The 23,536-nt window shown below is 45.8% G+C and overlaps 1 protein-coding gene across 1 annotated transcript in view; it reads left to right on the top strand.

The window, feature by feature from the left end:
* LOC144178982 (glycoprotein antigen BM86-like) overlaps positions 1–15,812 on the top strand; it is a 51,773-nt gene extending 35,961 nt beyond the window's left edge. The window contains exons 11-19 of the mRNA XM_077707132.1: positions 1,081–1,133; positions 2,893–3,035; positions 3,835–4,005; positions 8,447–8,587; positions 10,413–10,515; positions 10,629–10,684; positions 11,864–11,978; positions 12,741–12,780; positions 15,482–15,812. Of these exons, the coding sequence (XP_077563258.1) occupies positions 1,081–1,133; positions 2,893–3,035; positions 3,835–4,005; positions 8,447–8,587; positions 10,413–10,515; positions 10,629–10,684; positions 11,864–11,978; positions 12,741–12,780; positions 15,482–15,514 (855 nt within the window). The 3' untranslated portion in view covers positions 15,515–15,812. The remainder of the gene's footprint in view (positions 1–1,080; positions 1,134–2,892; positions 3,036–3,834; positions 4,006–8,446; positions 8,588–10,412; positions 10,516–10,628; positions 10,685–11,863; positions 11,979–12,740; positions 12,781–15,481) is intronic.
* The last annotated feature ends 7,724 nt before the right edge of the window (positions 15,813–23,536 follow it).

Below are 23,536 nucleotides of genomic sequence, written 5' to 3'. Positions count from 1 at the left end.
CGCACCGAGAGAGTCGACGGGGCGGCCTGGTGCAATCCCAAGATATATCGCGAACGATGCCCAGAAACCGGCTTCCCCCGCCGTCTGCTGCGGCGACGGCGCATCGACGCACTCGTGTGAAGGTGGAAGGAGCGTTGTTGCTGACAATAATGACCTGCTTGCGAATTCATCGGGCAACGATTCCGCAGGTTCCGAACGGGCGGTGACAACGACCAGAGATTGTAAATCAGGATGCGAACTTTGTGTACTGCAACGAAGGCTGCAGGCATTGTCAGCCAGTTAAGGATTGCCATTCTTTTACTTCGATTGAATTATCATGAACAGTCACTGGAGCACCTAGACCATAACGACCTACTTGCTTTGCTGTAGCCGAAGGGCGGAACAAAACAGGCACCCCCATTATGACTGTAACGAACAGGAGAAGCAGCTTGTATGCAGCTGCTTAGTGGAAGCGGTGGAAGTACGTTGTCCCGCATGTGTAACAGATATGGGTTTTGTGTACATATAATCATTGGCCCTCAATAAATACGACTTTCTAGTGGCGCTGTGTCACGTTACGCTGCTTTCTTGCCACGTGTGAACGTTTTTATAGATTGCTGTTTTAGCCTAATAGATGGCGCTTCGGTAGAACCGTTCAGTTTGTCCTCGATCAACGCCCCGTACCGCTGCGCACCGCCGTGGGGCACTGTGCACCACGCCGGATTTGGGGGCCACCCCGGTGCGTGTTTATCGCGGACGCTATAAGACCTGACGAGGGCCTTGTTGCATTTCCAGCTCGACGTTTATTGGCATACGGATCGCGGCTCTAGTTTTGTGCGCGTGTGAAACAGCCACTAAAAATGAAATTTGTATATTATATCCACACATCTTTCAAATAACGCGGGAGTTACATATTTCTAGGCATGAGCGAATGTGTATGATTTAACATTCCGCCAAATTTGAAGCGATAATAGCTTTAGAAATGACATTAGAAACCCTCATAAATTGTCGCACTTCAAAAAAAAAGGAGAAACATTTCCTAAATGTTTATATTTAAATGGCTGATGTATCGACTTATTTTGATTTTTTGATCACTGATAGATGAAGAGTCTGTATGGATCAACCCTTAGCAGCACCAAAGTTTTAAAGTGCGGGTAAGCCTTTTTTTCCCTAGTTTTACAGCAGACTGATGTCTGCTTAATCATTTTAACACATAAATTACTATACGCCTGCTTGTCTGTGTTTCCCGTGTGCTTCTCCAAGTTCGCTGTCGGTACTGGCATCTGGCGTGCCATACCAACCTTTATGAATCCTGCCCCTATTACTCGCTTCGCCATTGTTGTGGCTGGGTCTTTATCTGACCCCTAATGTGATCCTGTTAAAGCGAAGCTTTCTCACTGATGCCGGTGTTGTAGCCGAAATGCACTGCAAGAAAGCCAACTTTACACAATGGGAGGGCGCATATTGGGATGACACACACACACAAAAAGGCTTCCTGTGATCGGAATCGAACCTGCCTCTTCCATGTCCCTGAACGTATTCTTTTTATGTGTGTAAGGAATCGTACACGCTGCATGCCTTGAACTCGAGAGGTCGAAACATGAATTTTATTTACGTCAAGACTCACTTACCCCATTTTCTTTTAAACTCAATTACATGTTCTTGCTCTGTTTGCACCGTCGGTCATCTCTCGGTTGTGAAGCCAACGACGACACCAAAGTGACATTCCGCTCAGAGATAGGTAAAGGTTCGCACTTTCTGTACGCACCCACCATCATATATTCGTTCGTTTGCACACTCCTATTCTTTTGAGCAACCGCCATAAGAACTCCGCTGGTCGAAAGCAGTATCCTATGTGTAGGGTCACGGGTTTTGGCTGAAACGGCATGGGTTTGAGCCCAAGCAACGTTCACATTGTTTCGTAAGGCCCCTCAGACAAAAGAACCCGTCTCCGCTGTATCAGTAGATTTCACACTAGGTGAAAGTTGTTTTCAATTTTTTAGAAGTTGTGAGAGCTGGGGCACGTAAGGCATTATATCTGGTAACGGCAGGTGGGCACCAAGTGTACCATTGCCGGAAACGATCTTGCCCCCCTATGTTTGCGGAGGACAAGACATGTCACGGGTTTTTAAAGCCAGAGAACGGCGAATGCATCGGATCAAGCCTCAAGTTCTCAAGAGAAAGGCATTAAATGCTTCCAAATTCTTGAACATTCACCAGTAGAGCATAAATATATTTTGTAAAATTTAACAGCTTCCGTTGGCCGAGTTCCGCAGTGCTTGCAGTGATGGGCAGCAGCACCTAATGGTCGATGTGATTATACTTTGGCAGGCTTCCGTATAATCATTCGATATGCTACTGAAGTCTACGGCAGTTATGGTAGCAAATAAATGTAGTACCATGCTGCAACCTTTATGGAGCGGTAAGGTTTACCGCTGTAAAATAAGGCACCACTTATTTGCGCACCTCCTTCGTTGAGATTATGGTGAAACGTTTTCGTTTTTAGAAAGGGTTAGCGTGACCAAAGAACCGCACTCGGTACGCGCGACTGCCCCTTAGAAAGGCTGCAAAAGTTCAGTAGAACCTCCAGAACACAGAATGACACGTCAACTTGTTGCAGAGGAGCTATTGCGAGATTCTGAAGGGGAATGCCTAAATAAGCAAATCTATTGCTAGTTACGCCTTGTACATAAAACCATTGTTATTAAGACGACATTGTTTCACAATTCTGATGTTTCATTTCGTTGGTTGAAGGCGCAACCGAAGAAATTATGGCATGACACAACTCATGCCCTCAGAAATAGTTTGTAATTTAAACAGCAACGTTTAAGACCAACGAAGATGTTTTACCAAAGTTTACAAAGAAAAGAAGAAATATTCAGTGGCGTCATTTTCTCTTTTGCATCCTTCAAGAGAAATGGTGGACGTCGAGCTCGCGTTTACAGAGGAAGTCCTGCCAGCTCTTCTCTACAGGGTACAACAATGTGAGCACGAAGACAACACCAGCGGATGCTACTTCCCACCTGGCTTGTACATAGTAAGAGGTACTGCATCAGGTAAGCGGCCCGCATTTTACGTTATTCTTGCACGAGCTGGTGAATACTTGAATTCGAAGAAGGCGCTCTAACAGCTTTCAACAGGCAACACTGTTCCAAGGCTCCAACCGAAAAGGATGTGTAACAAAGAAAGCTGAAATTTAAGTGGCGGGTTTCATTCTGCTGCAATTTCTAGGAAGCATAAGAATACTAAAAATTTGGCAAACTGCTTTATAAATGCGTTAAAGATGCTTAAACCTTAAAAGACAAACTAATCAAAGTTTGTCATAATACCAAAATACTCGTTTCATGTCTTCTAAATTGCACCCGCCGCGGTGGCTCAGTGGCTAAGGCGTTGCGCTGCTGAGCACGAGGTCGCGGGTTCGATTCCCGGCCGCGGCGGCCGCTTTTCTGATGGAGGCGAAAAGCAAAAACGCCCGTGTGTACGAGATTTCGGCGCACGTTAAAGATCCCCAGGTGGTCAAAATTAATCCGGAGCCCTCCACTACGGCGCGCCTCATCGCCTGCGCTGCGTCGGCGCGTTAAAACCCTACAATCTAAATCTAAATCTTCTAAATTGCCCAATGTCTCGCCAGCTGGATTTATTTTAAAGCTCGAATACAAGTTCTGCTTGCCACTTTATTCTGTAAATGCAACTCGACTAAACTGACATTTCTATTAATTTGCGGGTCCTCGGTTTTTCTAACGCTTCTATTCTTCTTAGTGCTTTTCCCCATGTGCGCGGTTACTGGTTCTGTCCTATGACCAGTTAGGTACTATTTTTCTTTCCTCATGTGGAACTGATGCGTTCACTCACCAGACCCACAACCTCTGGACTTGTGCCGGACACATTTCAGCAAGACAGCAATTGTTTCCGGAAATATCTACGAATGTCACAACGAAGGTGGTGGAGCGTACACTTTTCTATGCCATCAAGACGGCGGAGGGAACTTTATCGAACATGGACATCTCAAGATTCAACAGTGTGACGGTGAGCGCAGAGCTATCAAACAGCCGGTAAAATAGTAAAGAGTATGGATTTGTTTTTGGTTATTCGGAAATTTCGCGACCGGCTGGCACGGGAGAAAAAAAAACCATCTGGTTGAGGTTCAAAAACTTGTCGCCAACATTTAACAAAGCAACCGTTGCTTATTTGAGCTGTTTCGTCCATGCAAAGATAGTACGAATGAGCCGAGGCCTAATGTGCGCCATTCAGCCTTTTTTAAACTTGACCAGTCAAGCTAGATATTCTAGTAGTTATTCCGCAGGGGGGTATGAGCTCTGGTACACTCATTTTGTAAGCACATTTTTTTTTTCAGGGAAGGGCGCCAATCAGAAATTATGATCTAGCTAGCTAGTAAAGGACAGATATTTCCTTCACTGCTTTTCGGAGCAATTTAGTAAAAAAACCTAATCTTTAAGATCATATTACCCGAAAGGCTTTGTAAAGGCAGAGACCAACGCTTACCCAGAACGAAACACTATTATACCTAAGCCTTGCTGTCACTGGTAGTGTTTGTGTCGAATTTTTTTTATTTAAATGTCTTTCCTTAAACACAGACCGAGCCGTGATTTTCCCTCATTCCTATTTCTGGACCCAGGCTTCTAACTGTTTCTCAACAAAGCATATCTTTCAATTAAAGCGATGGAATTTTTATATGGCTAGGCGAAAAAATCCGGCAGACCCCAGCCCGCAGAAAATTCCTCAGAAAAGTTATTAGTGAGCGGGGAGAGATTGGTTGGGTGTGTATATTACGTAGCTACAATCTTGCATGTACCGACACTGGTAAGTGGGAATGGCGCATCGGTGGGAGCGAAAAGAGTCTTCCTCGCCACAGAGTGCGTGCGCACCGAGCTACTGCGGGGAAGTATTGGCGGAGCAGCGTCAATATGGTTCCTAGAAATACTTGCTAGTCTGCCGTTCGCCGGCCGCGAAGGGGGCTCCTCCGTGATGCATGCAGCGGCGGCGCTGCGAGCAATCGGAGCGCGGTCAGCCCAAGATTGGTCGGCCGGCCACGCCCTGCGCGATGGGCAGCGCGCGGACGGCGCTCTGCCGTGCCGCTGCTGCCTTCGTAGTTCTGCCCTATTTCTCGGCGGGTTCAGCCCATTTTAACTGCCCCTTTTCGGAACATATCCGTTTCTGTCGACAAACCAGATTAGCCAAACAGGTGGGCTCCTACGAATACCAAGAGTTTTAATCGAAGACCCGCCGCGGTGGCTCAGTGGCTAAGGCGTTGAGCTGCTGAGCACGGGGTCGCGGGTTCGGTTCCCGCCCGCGGCGGCCGCTTTTCTGATGGAGGCGAAAAGCAAAAACGCCCGCGTGTACGAGATTTCGGCACACGATAAAGATCCCCAGGTGGTCAAAATTAATCCGGAGCCCTCCACTACGGCGCTCCTAAGCGCCTGCGTGGCGTGGGCGCGTTAAACCCTACAATCAATCAATCAAGTTTTAATCGAATCATAAAGTGATAGGAGTACGTTTTCGCGTATTATGAACGATCGGGCCATGTGAAAACCGCGAAATCGTGTCGCTACGCTCTTTCCACTTCCGAGAAACCTATTTACTCGGGGACTTCGGGAATACTGTCAGCACAGCATCTTTTTCAAGCTGGGGAACATCACGCGGTATTTCTACTGCGTTACCTAGCAAAGAACCGTTTTTTGTGAATACCCCCAGCCGTTGTAACAGATGGATACGTCAACGCGTTAAAACGTGTGTGTGGTGTAGGCGCTCCGCCTCCTTGTATGGCTCTTTGGAACCGTCTTTGTTTGCAAGTTTCCCAAGATGTTGTGCCCTGCACGTTGTTGTGCCCTGTATGCAAATAAAGCAGCTGGAACCGGTGCTTTCTGACTATTCGCATCGTTCGATCTGGAACCCCTTAAGCGCACGGCCCCCTCAGTTACGCTCAGTCGATTGGGAATCAGTTAAATGTAAATGCAGAATACAAAAATCACATGTGCACATGCATACGAAGTTTTTTAGCACCTTCAGTCAACAGATACAGTGATTTCTCCTTAATTCGAACTCGGATATCTCGGAATATCGATTACGTCGAAACTTTTTCTTGCCGTGCATATGCCTGCCATAGGCGACCTTTGTCCCCTTTATCTCTAAACGTCTTTTCGGAGGATCACGGATACCTCGAAAAGTTGACAAAGAGGACACAATGCAACATCGCCTGCAGGCAGCTGATAAGGTCTCGGTTAACGCTTAGCTCCATTACGCTCCGAACACCGCCACGAACGGCAAATTTACACGGGGTACGCGCTGTGCGAAGCCGATGTCCCGTTACCGGAATGCTGCCCAACGCCTACATTGTTGATATGGCCGGGGAAGATGCATCTGATCATGTGGACGACGAGGAGCCTCAAGAGGTGCCGACAACGGCAGAAACAAGGAACACATATGCTTTGCCTGCTTCGCAGCAAAATAGAATATAGCGTTGGCGACCAACAATTGATGTCGTATTGAGAAGCTGGAGAGCGCCTTTTTGGGAGCAGATGCGAACACGAAACGGGCGAGCATCAAGCAGTTCTTTCTTCCGCAATACCGAATAAAAATCGTTTTTCCTGCAAATTATTTTGCATTTATTCTTAAAGCTTCCCTGTGCATTGGAGCATTTGTTACCAGCACTGGCTGTTATTTCAGTGACCTGACCACAAATTTTTGGCATTTCGCTTACCTCAAAACTCCGCTTATTCGAAATTTTCAGTGGATTTTAGGACTTCGAGTTAACTAGGGGTTACGGTATTTCAAGGCGACAGAAATTCGGATGCTACCAAACCTCTTTTGCGTGCCTGTAATTTTCATGAATACCGCGATTCGAAACGTTCCCCAACATTAGGGGTACGTGAAACTTCTTTTTAATAAAACCAGGCTACAAATCAGTAAGTGCGCTCGCATTCTTCATTGCACACGTTTTTTTTTTTTAACGCCCATACACTCAGAGTTCATCGCGAGATGCACGCCGGGAAAGCAAAAAGGAAGAATATTTGTGTTATGGCGAGTAGTATATTCGCGGCTGTTTGACAGCAAGAAGCAAAAATATTAAGGTTTTCTGGTACTCCCATGGCCATTGCTTTATCCCCCCTCCCCCCAAATTCTGCCGAAAGTATGTAGGAACACGTTTTTGCTGGTAAAACATTTCACTCAAGCTTTCGCCCTTGTTCTTGTCAGCATGCCAGCCGGCTACGTGCTTGTCACCGTCAATGACATTCGGGAATAACCCGGTAGTTTTGATGTGGAACAAACGCTGTTTCTGGCGCCGCAGGGAGCTCTTTTTGAACGGGATCTCAATGCCTCAACTTTGCTTAAAAAACATACACCCCTCCGTTTGACGACGAAGATGGCTGAACGCGAAGCTTTCTTGTGAGCGATTCGTTGTAGTATAAGTTTGGAGTTTGACTCGTTGAGCTGTGACTGTAACTCGCCCGCATTTTGGAATTATGATCGCGCAGGCTTTGACATAGACCTTCTGCCATTTGATTTCACGTGAATAAAGCTTTGTGTTAACATCGTGGCGGAATTATATGAAGTGAAGGTGTGGATGATTTTTCTGACTTATTACATGTGCACGTCCATGCACCCCTCTCCAACTCCAAATTCAAACTGCTTGACCGTGTTAGAATTGAGCAATGAGATAGGCGTCGACTTCACAACGCGATTGACCCAGGTTCGATTCTGACCACGGCGGAAAGCGTTTTTTCATACCACTTCACTCACAATCATCGTACCGTCGTCACAGACAGCTGGCTTTTCTGCAGTGCCTTTTCGACGTGACATACGCCATCTGTGGGACATAAAAAGCTTCACTTTAATAATGGTTCCAGAGGCGGCAGCGAACGGGCTAAGCCCGTTGCTGCGATTTCATCCTTCGGTCTCACTCGCGAAATTGAGCGGCCGCAAAGAGGCTCCGTGGGCCGATTCGCGAAAAATACGGGGCGCGAAATTAAAGGGTCTTATAGTACTATCGTACCCTCAATTGTGAGCTGATGTACCTCGAGCTATTCAATTTCACCGCTCCAACTGCCCGACAAACCCCGATGCGCGCTCGCTCTCCGCGGCAGCGCGCGGCACAGGCCGGCCGGAGGCCGCTCGGGCCACGACCGGCTATGGTGGCTCGGGTGCTCCGATTGCTCGCAGCGCCCTCTGCGCAGCGCTGCGCGTGCATCAGCGGCGCGGACACGGCCTCCCATAGAGAAGGCGCGCGGACGGCAGACTAAAAAATATTTCTAGGCACCATAGCGTCAACGTGTCAATGGTATACACCCTCCTGACGTTACAGCTTCTCTTGTTATCCATTTGTGCGGAGCGCATGGGCGCATTTAACGTTATCGTTCGTGTTTATTTAGGGTATAATTTGTTTACCTGGCTGTAGCATATGTTGGACTGATTTTTTTGGTGACTTTTTAAAGTTGCTTTTGATTTCTAGGGAGCACAAACGAAACCGCAGGAGATTCCCAATCTACTGAGAAAAATTTAGCCACATCATCTGCTGACACAGTGGCGGACACTGACCCCGTGACGGTTGCTCCATCTTCGCACTCAGTGTATACATCTCCTTCTGAACCAGGTTTGTTTCACTTTCGCACATCATTTCGTCAGCATTATCCCGTAATGAAACAAAAGCTTTAGCTGAAGGTGACGTTTTTACATAAGTAGTTTTGTGTTTTTCCTTTCGTTTACGCATAAACAAATTAACTGATACATTCCCGCGAAATCTTGTGGGCTGTTTAAAAGCTTGTGGAGTGGACGAACACATTCGATGTATAAGATTATTCGGTGAGGCTAATGAATTATTTTATGCTCTTCTGACTAACATTTTTCTGTCAATTTTAGAAGACTTCATGTAACAGTCATGCCGTCTCTGTTCCCTGTGCTTTCTTGCACTTTACACCTGAGGTGCTGCTGAAGTCACAGTACTTCTTTTTAACAGAAGTAACTGCTGGGTGAGTACTAGCAGGTTTTTGCAGACACAGCTACCACGGCCTTGAAGGGTGCACCGAGAAAGATACGCCACGCCCGAGCTCTTCAGAACAACCCCAGACTGGCTGCTTTATTCCACAGGGTGCTGCCGACATAACGTTTGCCGCAACGCAATGGTGGCAGACAGCCCAAAGCACCCAGATCAGGAATGCCTGATACTAGATTTACATTCCAATTTGGGGACTGATTTGCAGAAATACAATGTCAAATGCTATCTTTCAGAAATGTAGCTGCAATGAATATAACCAACAATTGGCATAGTAGCCTTTTTGTCATTAAACACAATCTTCGTCAAAAAACCGACAATAGTTACTCAGCGTATTATACAGCGAACTCTATCAACTAACAAGCGTTCAATAATTGCTTACGCAGTGTTCGCACACACTGTCGACAAGGTTGTTAGCCCACCTAACCTCCTGCCGTTTAGCTGTGGTTACGCCTTCTGCCCGCTTTAAATATCTGACAGAACGACGGCGACACCGTCCGACCAATTTCGAATTTCTCACCTCTGATAGATAGCTCCTGTTGGAGCTCAATCATCAAAGCACAGCGCTTGTTTTTTCGCGCTATCACAGCAGCTTCACGCTCCTCGTTGCTCGCAATGGGAACAACACCGAAAAAGCACCGCAAACCCTCTAAGACACCTTTCACTGCATTATCAGAATTTATAACAGCGACCAAAGACATTCAATCATCCTAGTTATAATGAAAGGCTTGCACAGGAGTCCTGCTGCATAAATAATGCGAATAAAAGACGACTACACCACCAGTGGACATCACATCAAACTCGCCTCAGGAAGTGAAAAGTCTGTCATTTTTTGCTTAAGTACTTTTGCAATGGATTCAACCGACCTCAGATGGCTAACATTTCTCCATTTAATTAGGCGTTGTAAAGCTCTGTACAATTTAACAGGGGCGTGAAACTCTGTGGGAACTTACTATCACTAAAATATTTTATTGTTTGCCGACAACCTCACGCCTGCGTAAGCGTCTATACTCCTTTCTTGTGAATGAAGAGAGATTAAAGCTAAAATGTTGAATTTTCTGACAGAAAAAATAAACTACAATTAAGCATCTTTGTCTGTCAGGTTTCTCGTGTTCTCCTTGGCATTCATTTTATTCCGAAACGTTATTTCAAGGGCTAGGAAAGTTTAGAGACGACGCATGTGAAAAGAATCAACAGGACTCACTTTAATTGCCGACAAAAAATTAATTGGTTCATGGTCCTCAAGCAGCTTCTAAAAATGTGTACGGACTTCACAAGTGCGCAAACTAACATTGCATAACTGTCGGTTACCTCAGAACTCTAAACACGCAAGATTTCCAAGAACAGCAAATACAAAATTACGACGACCCTGTATTGATTGTGTTTTCAGCAAAATTGCAGTTTTTTTTTCATATACTCATTACAGATCATAGCACTACTGTAGAAAGCCGTACAGAAATCTGCATTCAAAATTCTTGTCCGGAAGACTGCTTATGCGAGCCTGACGCTGTCGAGGGATACAAATGCATGTGAGTAATTTATAACGGCAGAAATGTCCGGTGCTTCATCGGTAACAAATTAAGCTTTTGTTTAGTTATCGCTCTGAGATGCGGCTGGTCACAAGAGAATCAATATTTTTCAGTTGCACAGAGACGCCTTCGGAAGATCCAATGCAACCAGAAGAACAGGAAGTGCTTGGTAAGAACTTTGTCACAATTATTACCTTTTAGAACAAGGTTAAGCCCTACCGGGTGATTCAATAAACGCGTAATTTTAAGGCAAAACTGTGCATTGAACCGTTAAGTATACATTTTACATATAAACACATATTTGTTATAATTTAAAAGAAGGTGTTTATTGATTTCATTATGCCAGCAACAATACTTGCGTTAAGCCCAGAAAGCTTACCAATGAGGCTTTGGGTGTCTCATATTTTCCCACTGTCGATGTAACCACATTCAAGCAGAAACCTGCATGTCCGAGTCGCAATACCTAACAATGGAGCACACATACCCGAACGAAGGAAGGGGAAATAATGCCAGGGATAATTGGATGTGTTTCCGCAAGCCCAATGGCCACATACGTAAAAGTCGGCATTGATTGAAGCTTCCTTCCAAGCTTCTAGTTTATACTGCGATGCCTTCCATTGATTTTGTCCCTTAATGGCTGTTTTTCAGTGCTGAGTTGAGACGTTACAAACTGAGGAGCTGCTTTTTCGGCAAGGCTTGATGACATAACTCTGTTTCGTCGCGGAATAACTATTGGATTACTTGGGTTTGAAATAAAGGTCATAGCCAACTGAACGTCGAATATTTGAGATTCATTTCTACCGCCGTGTTGTTCATAAAGTTCTCACCGGAATTCTCACGGATCTCACCGGAGAAGCAAAAGGCTGCTCCAGAAAAAAACACTGCAGGCCCAGATTTCCCACTATAATTAGCAATCATTCGGCTTCTTTATAAGAAATGCCTGAGTATTCTATTTTTAGAATCCGAGCGAGGTAGTTCATATTTATATCTGATTCCAGGTGCGAATTTGCTGTGAGAGTTTTATATTTGATCATAACCATATTACTCGGAAGTTAAACACTAGGCGACTGATTAGTTCCTTACCAGCCACGGGAATACCTTATCTTTTTCTTCAGCAACGACTTCTAATGGCATCAGAAAAACTTTCGTTTGAGCGCTGGTGACTCAAACCCCGACCAATATTGTTGCATTCCAAGGCAAATCATTGTATTTCATGCTTAAAATCAGCCTGTATAGTGAAAGTGGCAATCGGGCTTCAAACATATTTGTGCCTTAGTTAAATCGGCCATTGCCGGGAGCGCTTACAAAAAAAATAATTACTAACATGTTGGTGCGCGTGTTCTTCCAGCGCCATTGACAATAGCAAAAGCAAAAGCAGGAGGTAGGGTGTGGGCCGCCGTTGGCCTGGTACTTGGCATCTTATTACCCGCTGTTGTGGTCGTCGTGCTCCTAATGAAAAAGAGGTGAGTCGAATGCCTCCAAAACCACCCCTTCATGTTCCGTTCATAGAATCATTCCAAAGATTCGTGCAACGTGAATCGAACTGTGGCCTTTAACAGAACATTTCTTGCGCCTATTTTTGGTTTCCCACACCTCTGCCGCTGTCTTAATCACACGGACGTTTTCTCTTTCTGTGGTTAGTGTTGTTCTAAACATGTGCAAAACCGTGTTCAACGGCACCGAAAGGACGGAATACGACCACGCTCAACGCTGTGTGGGTTGCTGTTTGCATACGTATCAATGTATACGTACCAACTAGCCATACACATTCAATATTAGATGTTTTGACGAAGATAATATTTCAAGGAATAGCAATACTTTGAACTTTTACGCCTATTAATCCTGAACATGTTAAAAAAACGCCGAGCGCGTTCTCCCCGTAATTATCCTTTTTATGCTATTCATGAGGGAGGCTATAAAAAACGGAGAGGGAACAGCTTTTGTGCCGAAAACTTGCGGTACATTTAGTAAAAATCGAAAATTTCCGAGAAAATTGCGCCCAGGTCACGCACGCTACTTTGCAAACTTGTACGGAACTAGAACAAACGTTGTGAATTCTATTCTTGAAGAACACCAGCAACGTACCAGTCCATTGTTCTTCACTACCCGTATGTTAAAGAAGGGCAATATAGAAACGGGAGGCCATTTCAGAGGGATTTTCGATTACTTTTTTCGTTGAGTGGCTGTGATGTAATTTATCTTAATTTTTAAACTTCATTTTTTAGAACTGCATCAAAAATGCCTGCAAGAACACTGGACGGCAAGGTGAGCACATGTGCTTGTTTTGACAATGCTTAACGGAATTCTATGGTACCCTACCAGCTGAACTTTTTGAAGCTTATTTACCGAGTAAGGACTTTGAGTGGTCGCATCCTTAAACAACCTCAGCTAATATTAGTGTCAGGGGATCCGGCATTTTTACGTTATATACGATCAGCTGGTGAAAAAAGGGAAGTTTTTGTAATGTTTAGGAACTATTTCTCTCCCAAATTTTGCTCGAAAAGTGGCGCTCGGAAGAAATTATTTTGTACCAGATAATTTTAACGTAAAGCCTAAAACGGGGTTCTGACGGACCGTCCAACAGGTTTAGTCCCGTAAAGTGATTGAATTAGGTTATCCTCCCAACCATTACTTTTACAGGTATGTGAAATCAGATTTGACCATCTGTTATGATTTCTCATACATCGAGGATAAATCCTTAGCTCCTGGTTGCGAGGTGCTTTCAGAACTCGGTCATTGTTTCGTAGGATCATAGGATTGTAGGATTCGTAGGATTTGGATTGTAGGATTTGGATTGAATTGTAGGATTGTTTCGTAAGTTTGCCGAATCAGCTTTTGCATCTGTGCAAAACTAAGTAAAATATTTGAAAACAAATTCTATGATCTCTCGAAAGATCACTCTCAAACGATTGACTGATTGATTGATTCAGGGGTTTAACGCGCCGACGCAACGCAGGCGATGAGGCGCGCCGTAGTGGAGGGCTCCCGATTAATTTTGACCACCTGGGGATCTTTATCGTGCGCCGAAATCTCGTACACACGGGCGTTTTTGCTTTTCGCCTCCATCAGAAAAGCGGCCGCCGCGGCCGGGAAACGAACACTCTCAAACGAAGTGAATAAGACTCGGCTGAAACATGCTTTCATGAAGCCAGCGATATGGCTAATCAGCACATGGTTATAAAAGCAGTTCTCCTTAAAAAACTTACGCCAACATCTATGAATACATTTACATTTTTTAAAATATCAGTTCTCTCCAGATACAACGGTGAGACTTGTTTTCAAAAATACTTTCACTTTCATATCTCTGAAGCCTCATAGCTATCATATACGATTTTAAGCTAAATTTACACGTCTGCAACGGGAGCAGTTTAGTATTTGTAGAAATCTCATCTAAAGCCAAGCAAAGGCCGATAGATGTTTTAACCTATCCCTCAGTATCTCAAGAGCCGGTGACTTTATCGAATTATTTCTGTCACACAAATACTACCCATTGAGACGCCTTGTTTTTCTATGGATAAAAACTATACCCTAATGATGTTACTGAAATCCACCTTTTTAATAGGATTTATCGCAAATCACGCAGCACTTGAACGAACTAGGGACTTCAAATTCTCGAACGCAGTTTGTCCGCAAAAAGACATATTTCATTGAAACTTTACCAGTGGAAGCATGAAATAGGAAGGGGCCTTTATCCTTGCTTCACAAATCCTTGCACTGTATTCATGCTGTTAAAATGGTACTCCGGATACAGCTGATGCAGACTGGGTGATGTAAGCACAATAGTGAACACGTACAGTAATTAACCGGCAAATACGGTAAATAGCGCAATGCGCCATCATTTTTTCACGCGTTTTTACGCGCAAGTGTAAATTGTCCGCGCCTGCGAAGTCGGCAAGATCAAGTCGGAAGCTTCCGAATTGTGAGGGTCAAGCGCGCTTCCACCGAAGATATCTACGGAGCGCCCGGCGTAAACAGGGAGAGGAGGAAGGATGCTACACACGCGGCTTTCAATAATAAACCACAAAAGAAAATAAGCCCTTCAACAATAAAATTAGCCCTTCAAAAATAAAACACGAAGCCACGGTGGCGAGCGTTTCACGCCCTCATGAGAATACCACGCGTATGACCTAAAACCACACATTAGAGGCTACGTGTATGGCACGTGGAACGACAACTGGTGATACATAACGCCAACACCGCCGGTTGAAGTCACACTGCAGCCAGCGTCCGGCAAGAGCTGAACGATACAGACAAAAGGCGCCGGATGAGCGTAATGCGCGTTCAGGAAGTGTAATGTCATAGTACATTTTGTAGTGGTTTTGGTGCATCGATGAAGGCTTCGTAAATGAATCGCGCGAAAGTCAATCGTTTGTGAAGTTCTTTCTGGTACTCGAGTATAAGGCGCGATAAGCCCCCCCACAGCACCTACTTTTCTATTCATACCAACTTTTTATTATATACATTTATTGTGTTTTTTATGGCTTCACCCGTCTTTTCAGTAACACCCCGTTGCCGTGCCAACTGCCGTACCAACTGCCGTACCAACTACGCACAGCGTCCTCCACAAGAGTGTTCGCTGGAAAAATATCATGTCATTCGTCTGACATTTACTAAAAACTACACTTTAGGCAGAAAATACGAAATGTAACCAATCTAAGATACATATTTTCAAGATATTCTTTCCTTCCTTCCTTCTGTTCGACACACGTACCTAAGTTCAATGCTAAACCTATTTTATCCGATGTCATCATTAGCAGTTGTGCCAACGAGAATAAAATGAAACCGAGATATCTTCAGACTAGACACAAAATGATAGCTCTGCGCTATGACCATATATACCTTGCTTATTGTTATTTATAGTAGAGAAAGTTAAGAAGCCGAGTTGTAGCTGGCTGCAAATGAGACCCTTACAACGACGGGACAATAAACTTTACATAATTTGTGTATGTTTTTTTTTTCAAAACAGGAGTTTCAGATGATCGCTGAGGAAGAATGCTGACTCCTAAAAACACAAAAACTGCTGCAGTGGACGTCCGGACCCTTGCTAGTGCGCAATATCATTTTTAATGTATTAACTGTCATAGATGCTGTGCTCATCGCCATCCATTAGACGAAGGGACTTGTATTTTTGTGCAGAACCGAATGAATCCACTTCCAGCCAGTGGACAAAACACCATTGTTCTGTGACGCCCCACGCTGTATCTACTACACTTCAAATAAATAATATAATCGTTCACATTCTGACAATGTGTAATGAACAAGCTTTCTCATCGACTAATAAATTGATTTACCATTTTCTTATTTTGAATGTCTCAGGGAGATTTGCCACATGGAGTTTAGAACAGCCGCTGAGTGCAGGTGCCCTGTAAAAGAGTACCGGTTGCAGCGGGCATTTCCGGTATTACTGGGCCTCCTCGATTTGCTAGTCCTGGACGGTTCGCAGGCAGTCCGATCACTACCTTCGGACCTGAAGTCTCATAGGAATACAGGGTACAATCTAGCACCGGAGGGCGTCCTAGCCTGTGCGGGGGACACTGCGGAAATGATAATCTACGGAAATAAAGTGAAATGAAATAAAACTTCATTTTTAAGACTGCCTTAGTCCTGGCTATCTTGCCATATATGGTACCTTCATTAGAGACTGCTACGAATGCGCGCTTATGTGCGCACAGACGCCACGGACCTCTGCGCTGCAACCACTCGCACGAGATTAAAAAAGGACGCCTATAAAGTCGGTGACAGGAGCATGACACCGCTAGTCGAATTTCGCGTTAGAGTACCTGAAATTCTCGGATACCTGGCCGCCGTCTGCGTACAGCGAAGGACCGAAACCCCCAGCTAAACAGGGTGAATAAATGTTGAATTTCACTGTCAGGTCGGGAGTGGTCACCGAGCCCCGCGGCACAGCACGCGGCTCTCTAGAAGAGCAGGTGCTCCGAAACTGCCATTGGAACACAAACGCTCCTGCCTGACGGGAACAGGATATTTTCGGGAGCCTTTATGCCCGACCTTTCAAAAAACGTGTGCTTCCCTGCAAGCGTTTTTCTTTTTAAAGACGGTAGTCTTTGTTGGGCTACTTCAACCCAGAAATTTTGGTCTGTCTGTATGTCTGTCTGTATGCTGTCTGTCTGTCCGTCTCTCTGTCTGTGACTCGATTCAGCCACCCGGCCAAAGTAAAATGCATACTGCGAAATATTCTTATCTACTCACAGCCAAATGTGAGCGTGTAAGCCCGGTTTATATGTTCACACTTGTCAACTTTGCTGAACATGAACAAGACATTACGCAAACATGGGACCAAAAATGAATACACAAGGGATATTTACAGTCTTCCTTTATTTTAAAAAAATTCATGGATGCTTCGTTTTTCGGTAGCAAATGATATTCTACATCAACAGCAGAAAACCGCCGCCTGCTGTTGCCCGCGCCACCTCCTGGCGGCATATGAGAAATCACGCGGCAACAGCAACGAACGGTTTCACTAGCTCGGTTCCACGTTCTGCTTAGAACGCACGTGGAGCACGGCAACGCGTTTCTATAAACCTTGAAGTCGGCCGTCTCGATTCACGCGCGTCTCCGCCGTACTGCAGCGCTGACATCGAGGAACCCGGCCTGTAGCAGTGGAACACGGTAAATTCAAATCGCACTGAGCAAAACTTTAGTGTGTTTACCTTGGGATTAGCGAGACGGTACAGGGAGATCATGAGAGGTGAGCGGGAAAGCAAAGTGGGGCATTTCCTTGGCCATAGTCTACAAAGGCTATCGTCTTTTGACGACATTTGCAACGAAAGGAGCAGATACGCGGCCAATTTTTTTCTTTTCCGGGTCTCAACTAAAGCCCCTTCATCTTCGATGAAGTAGCCTCGACGGTGTCCAATGGCGCCCATGACGAAAGTTTTGTCGGCCTGTTCTCAGGAAAGTGAAAAAAAAGAAAAAAAAAAAGAAACGCCGGACGCGTTTACATGCCCTGTTCACCCAGTCGTCATCCGAGCTGGGCTCCTCGCCACTTGATTCTGTAAGTAAGTATTGTTGGATAGGGCGGACTTAGCCTTGCATAGCTGCCGGCAATTGCTCCGCCTAATCGTCCCCAATACCATATCAGAGACTCTCAAAGTCATCACACCTCACTTAGTCCTAAAATAACAGACACACAATGTCACCCCACCTCACTTAGTCCTGTAGACTGCAAGAATCCGAGTAGGAGATGAGACACCTCTCTTCGCACAATCCAGTGGTCCCTAGGAAAAATAATGTCCTCCGATGTAGCATGGGGCACTCCTAACTTCTGGAGATCACGAAGAAAGTTCGTCCGCTCAGACTTGATTCTGATCCCCAGCCATGGAGGAAAAAAAAGCTTAGGAGAGGCCCCCAGCTATCCCCGCGCATTGGCAAAAGTGTGGAGGAAGTCACGTGTTTTCGGCGGCCATTGTAAGTAGCGTTAGCAACGGCGTCCTAGCAACAGCCCGCCCGCCGTTCGCCAGTCATGGAGGAAAGGCAGCGCCTGCCTTGTCGTCCGATTGCGAAGATTGCTGCTTCGCTTTGCTGCGCTGTGGTCTTGCGGAACTCGAAAAGGATGCTGCGAGTTGCGACAGCTGCGCCGATGGGAATATGTCATTTAATTTCTACTTGCAAGTGCACCTTGTACCGCGTCAAGCTATTGCTCCGGTCGCGATCACGACGCGCCTATTGAAGTGCAGATATCGTGAACGCGCCGTCCCGTCGTACGCGCGGACACCCGTCTGGTAGATTTTCGGGAAGTGATACACGTGTGCAGTACGTAGGCGACTTGCAACCGAACGATTCGCAACTCAATTTTTTGGTTATCGCCGCCGCAATATATAGTTTGCTAGGCCGGCAATGCGCGGCAGTGCTTTTGCAACTGTTACAAGGTAGATTCCCAGTTGATATAATTCCATCGTCCTATTACCTTAGTAGGTGTCCGTCTGTTGACTGGAAGAGTGCTGGATCTGGAATCTGGATCTTTTTGTGGTCTCGCTCTGGATTTCGATTTTCAACGCTTCATACTGCGAGGTTAGTGTATGAACGTTTTCAACTGATATCACCTTGAATTTATTGTCACAGAGACAAGTTGAAACTTGGCGAAAAAAAGTTTATTGACGCCACCCACCCTCTCATTTTTTTTTACTCAATAAAATGTTTTGCCTCCTCCTCCTGCTCCTCCTCCTCCTCCTTCGCAAAAAATTCTATCGAAGGCACGCGAACAACGGTAAAAACATTCCACAATTTTTTAGCGTGAAATCTGCATGAAGTACTGCTTACCTATATATATAGAACGGCCGTTTAATTGACTAGTCATCTCTGGGATTGCCAGTGAAACTGCAACGCAAACTTGGGCACTTTCCAGTCCGGTAGCCGCATGGCGTTCGCCCACTGTTTGCGGCGTTCTCCATCGCTTGGGCACCTATAAACGGCGGCGATTGCAAACAAAGGATGAATGCACACCAATGTACAGCAATACTTGTCAGCGGAATGATGCACTAACCGGTGGAAAGTGACGCCCAATTCCTTGGGTACCGATCGCGACTTGCAGCCTGGCACCGAGCATTGCGGCATTGTTAGAGCGAGCCGCTTCGCAAACCTGCTGCGGCCACACTGAAGACGTGTAACAGTGTAACCGCGCGTTTAGGTTCACGGTCACGCGCTGCAAAACGGCCTTCTACCTGCCTATCAGCTGATTTCCGCCGGCTCGGCGCTGGCAGATGCAGACGACAAGAGAGGCGATACAGGACGGAGGAGGCGGAGAAGGTGCACCGAGAGAGAGAGAGGCAAAAAGAGTCCGCCAATGGCATGGAGGGCCAATGGTCCGCCATTCGACTTACAGAAATGGCGTTTCCGGCTGCGCTGGGTGTGACGTCAGGGCCTCTCCTAAGCTTTTCTTTCCTCCATGTCCCCAGCTGTCCCACTCGCTTCCGCTAAGTAGCAAGCATGAACGCTGGCGTGTAGCATCTATTTTTCCGTTGGGACGGCGGCCGTTGCGCGTATTTGCAGCAGGGGGCGCCATTGCGATTCAAACATACGAGTAGTGCGGAAGCAGAGGGCGACGACGTCACGAAAGAAGACAACCCCCCCCCCCTTATAGTTCTGGCCGACTTTGCGAATTTTTCGAGGGACGAACTTTTCTTGCTCCACGGATCGATTTTTTACAATGGCGCTCTCGATCTGCAATTGGAACAGGATTTAGTTTCTTTCGATCTGCCATTGGAACGTGTCTGCTCCCGATGGAGCCAAACAAGTTGCTCCGAAAGGGCTCCAATATGCCATTGGAATGCAACAGAAGTTTATTCACTCACTCACTCACTCGCCCGGCAGCTACAAGAAGGAATCACTGCCGACCTTTCTACAACGCCGTCAAGAGACCAAAGTTTGACTTGAGACTTCGCCCATCCACTTTACCTTATTGACCCATGAAGTGACAGCTGATAACTGCGCCATCATAATTCGAGTCGAAGTTTGGGGTAGCTGTGGAGTAAAAAAGCAGGGATAGTTTTTTTGCGCTGTGTATTTTCGAGCTTATGCTCTTCCATGCTTTGTACTCTTTTGCGCTTCAGCTTGCTGTATCTGTCTTTGCGTTTTTGTGCACTTGCGTAAAAAAGCCTACGTATCCCGAAATATGGCCCTACCTAGAACTTTTGTCCCATATTAACACGCTTTTCGGTAATTAGCCTAGTTCACAGCAACTGAAAACCAATTAGGAATCAGAAATGCGCAGTGAAGAATAGTTATCAGATTAGGAATTCCTATTCGTTACATGGAACGCTTCAAACATGAAGTTTTTTTCTGACGGGGACTGTCACATTTTAAAGAGGTTATAAAAAAAGGGATGGGTGTGTTTCTTATTGGCATTGGTGTGCATGAGCGGCGCGGGCACGTTCCTGGTGGCTAGGCCCTAAGGGGGGGAGAGAGAGAGAGAGAGAGAGAGAGAGAGAGAGAGAGAGAGAGAGAGAGAGAGAGAGAGAGAGAGAGAGAGAGAGAGAGAGAGAGAGAGAGAGAGAGAAGGGGGAGAGAAGCGGGGGCTTACCTAAAAAAAAAAATTTTCTGTTGATGGTGAGCATGGTGTCGTGTACCTGTCATGTGCTCCTCGCAGTTAATTCTCTATTGCAAATAAGTTCTAAGTTGACGGTACCCGTTCGCGTCCTCCCAAAGCGTCCTATTGAAACTGTTAAAAACGCTATCAAATCTGGCTGTCATTTTCTTTACATTCCTCAGAAGCCTTCTAGACGCTTAGCATCTATAGGACCATTAATTACGGAGCAAGGCATTTAGACTTCATGCCAATTGATTAAAGTACAGGTATTTGTTCCGCAATTGATTGATTGTGGGGTTTAACGCGCTGACGCAACGCAGGCGACGAGGTGTGCCGTAGTGGGGGGCTCCGGATTAATTTTGACCCCCTGGGGGTGTTTAACGTGCGCCGAAATGTCGTACAGACGGGCATATTTGTTCCGAAATTACGCTGCGCTTTACACTACCAGAACGACGTTCTTTACGTAAACCGCAGAACTAACAGGAAAACATGCATATAGAAACACTGGCTCTAAGCGCGCGTACCACAAACCACTATGGTGATCGCAAATTGTGCCTAGGAAGCATAGAGTTTCTTACAATTACACAGAGAGGAATCTGGCGCAGCGTCTATGTGGCTCATATCAATGCCGCCTGTGTCATCATTGGCCTCCGTTATACCATGCGCTCGCCTTAGTTTCGTCATTGGCTTGGAGAGAAACGTTTTAGTGGCCGTGTATTCGAACTAAGTGCCATAAAAATGCAGAGAATGGTGTGTGATCATATCAGTGGAAAATAAACCAGGCTGTTTTGAAGCTAAGAAAAAATGACGTAAAGCGTATTTCTGCGGAACGGTTGTGCTTACTATTCTCCAGACCAAGCTGGTGGTTAACAACAATGTTAAAATTTGGTGGAAATTCATTAAAGACTTTTGTTATTATTGTACCATTATTTCAAATAATAAATTGTTTGAAGAGCGTGGAAATGTTTTTAGCGTGCCTACGAAAACGTTGCCTTCGTTGTGAACCGGTGCACCTACCGTCCGCTACCATTTAACAAAACTTGTTGCTGAGCGAGTTGCTTCATACTTGAAGAAAAAAATTCCCCGCATTTCCCCGAGGGGAAGAATGTGAAAGTGCGAATGCACGAGTTGAATTTGCGCGGTTCGGTAATGTTCGCGAAAGAGAGATCACACACACACACACACACACAACTACAAAAAAAAGAAAGATGCATTTATTCACAGACACCTATTTGTGTTGTCGTTGTACTTGATTGCTAGAGCGGATCTCAGCTTTGAAATTTCGTGTCAGTACTCCTTTAAGCGGGTGCATTAGCCTTCTCACGCCCGATTCTTGGCCAACCCCCCTCGTGGGTATGTGCCATGTCAGCGGCCAGGCAGCGCGCGCCCATCGCCCCCCGTTGCCAAGGAAGACGAGGAGCGCGCGCACCCGCAGCTGTTGCTATGCGGACGGCGGCGGACGCTTCAGGCTCGCTTAAGAAGTGCATTCGCACTTAAAAAGAAAACGTGGTGTTAAACAGTTGTGTACGAAGACAAGAGAGGACGGTGCAGGCGCCCGTATCTGTGGCATCTTGACTTCATGGAAGTACGTTTGGTTTCTTTGATTTTTTGTTAGCTACAAGATTCGCGGCGGCATATCACCCACTCAGTCATCCGTTCCTTCGACACCGCCGTGACCAACGTTTGGTACCATTACGCCCTGCCTGCTCTTTCACCGAACACGAAGTTGTTACGGTTCACCCCTACCACAGAACAGAAAGGAATTCGGTTACCTCGTAGCTCGTGCACGTGCTAATGCATAGTGAACGCAAGCAAATAAAAAAAAAACCGCTTAAGAATCCAATTATCAGGCCAAGCCCAAGCAGAAGTAAGGGTCTTCCCCTAACACCCGCCCCGACGACATGGATTCCAGGTGCAGTTTCCTCTATAGCATACTAACTAAGAAAGTGTATGTTAGGAAGTACCCATGAAAGGGCAAGTGAGACATGCGACAGCAAAATGTGGACTGTAGTACGGTGCCGTCCCAAGCGCACGCGCCATGTTGTCATGAAGCCAAAGATAACGCAGGTGTCTTGAAGGAAAAACATGTTTATGGAAGCGAACTTGGCTCTCCTAAAGACTCAAAAAATACACAGGTGGCGAAGCAGAAGTCAACAAAGTAACGTGCGCAGGCGAGTGTTGGCGAATCGAATGTCAGGGCTTCTTCTCTGCGAACATTTATCTCCGCCGCGGGTGTTTCTCAAACCGCCGAATTACATCGGAACACTGTAGATGAAAGAAGACTATTCTAGGCTAGTGACGTTAGGGCGAAACATTCTCCCTACCAATTGAGATAACCCGTGCGGCATAAGAAAGAAAAAATGGAACACGCACTTCCCTTGGGACAACGGTGACACAGCCCGACGCAGCCGGGCTGTAAAAACAAAACATAAATAATATAGCCTTGGACCATCTGTCAACCCCCTCAAATGCTCTACTCTCCGCAAAACTACAGTGAAAACCATCCTGAAAAAATCAAGTCGATTCCACAAAGCACTCTCTTCTGTCCTCTGTACGGGCGGTATACAGGCCCCCAACACCAAAATGGTAATATTTGGTCCTTGAAACGCTCACCGTTCAAAAGCTTGTCCGCTCAAAAGCTTACTGAATCGTTCAAAAGATTGTATAAATAATTACGGTCCGTTGCCTTTGAAAATAACACAGGCTTGTCAGTTAAGGTTTTTTAAGCTTTTTTAAGGATGTACAGCCGGTAAAGGCTTGTCTATAACACAGCGTTAGTACTCTCAGCCCTATCCTGCCCCGCCGGAGCGGGATTTGAATAAAACTACTGCGGAATTCTGAAGTCTTAGCCCTTCGCTTTTGCCTCCGACATGTTTAAAACGAGTATGTTCGCAGTTTTCGGATGTAGCTCGTTGAAGTTGAAATCGCTGTTATAGACAAGCGTTTTACCGGCTGTACCTAAACTCGACATTCACG

This window comes from Haemaphysalis longicornis, unplaced genomic scaffold, assembly GCF_048455015.1.
Source record: "Haemaphysalis longicornis isolate Haplotype H1 unplaced genomic scaffold, Haemaphysalis longicornis Haplotype H1 scaffold_4, whole genome shotgun sequence".
Taxonomy (NCBI): domain Eukaryota; kingdom Metazoa; phylum Arthropoda; class Arachnida; order Ixodida; family Ixodidae; genus Haemaphysalis; species Haemaphysalis longicornis.
The sequence above is the reverse complement of the archived record's forward strand: the minus strand, read 5'-3'. Positions and strand labels throughout refer to the sequence as shown.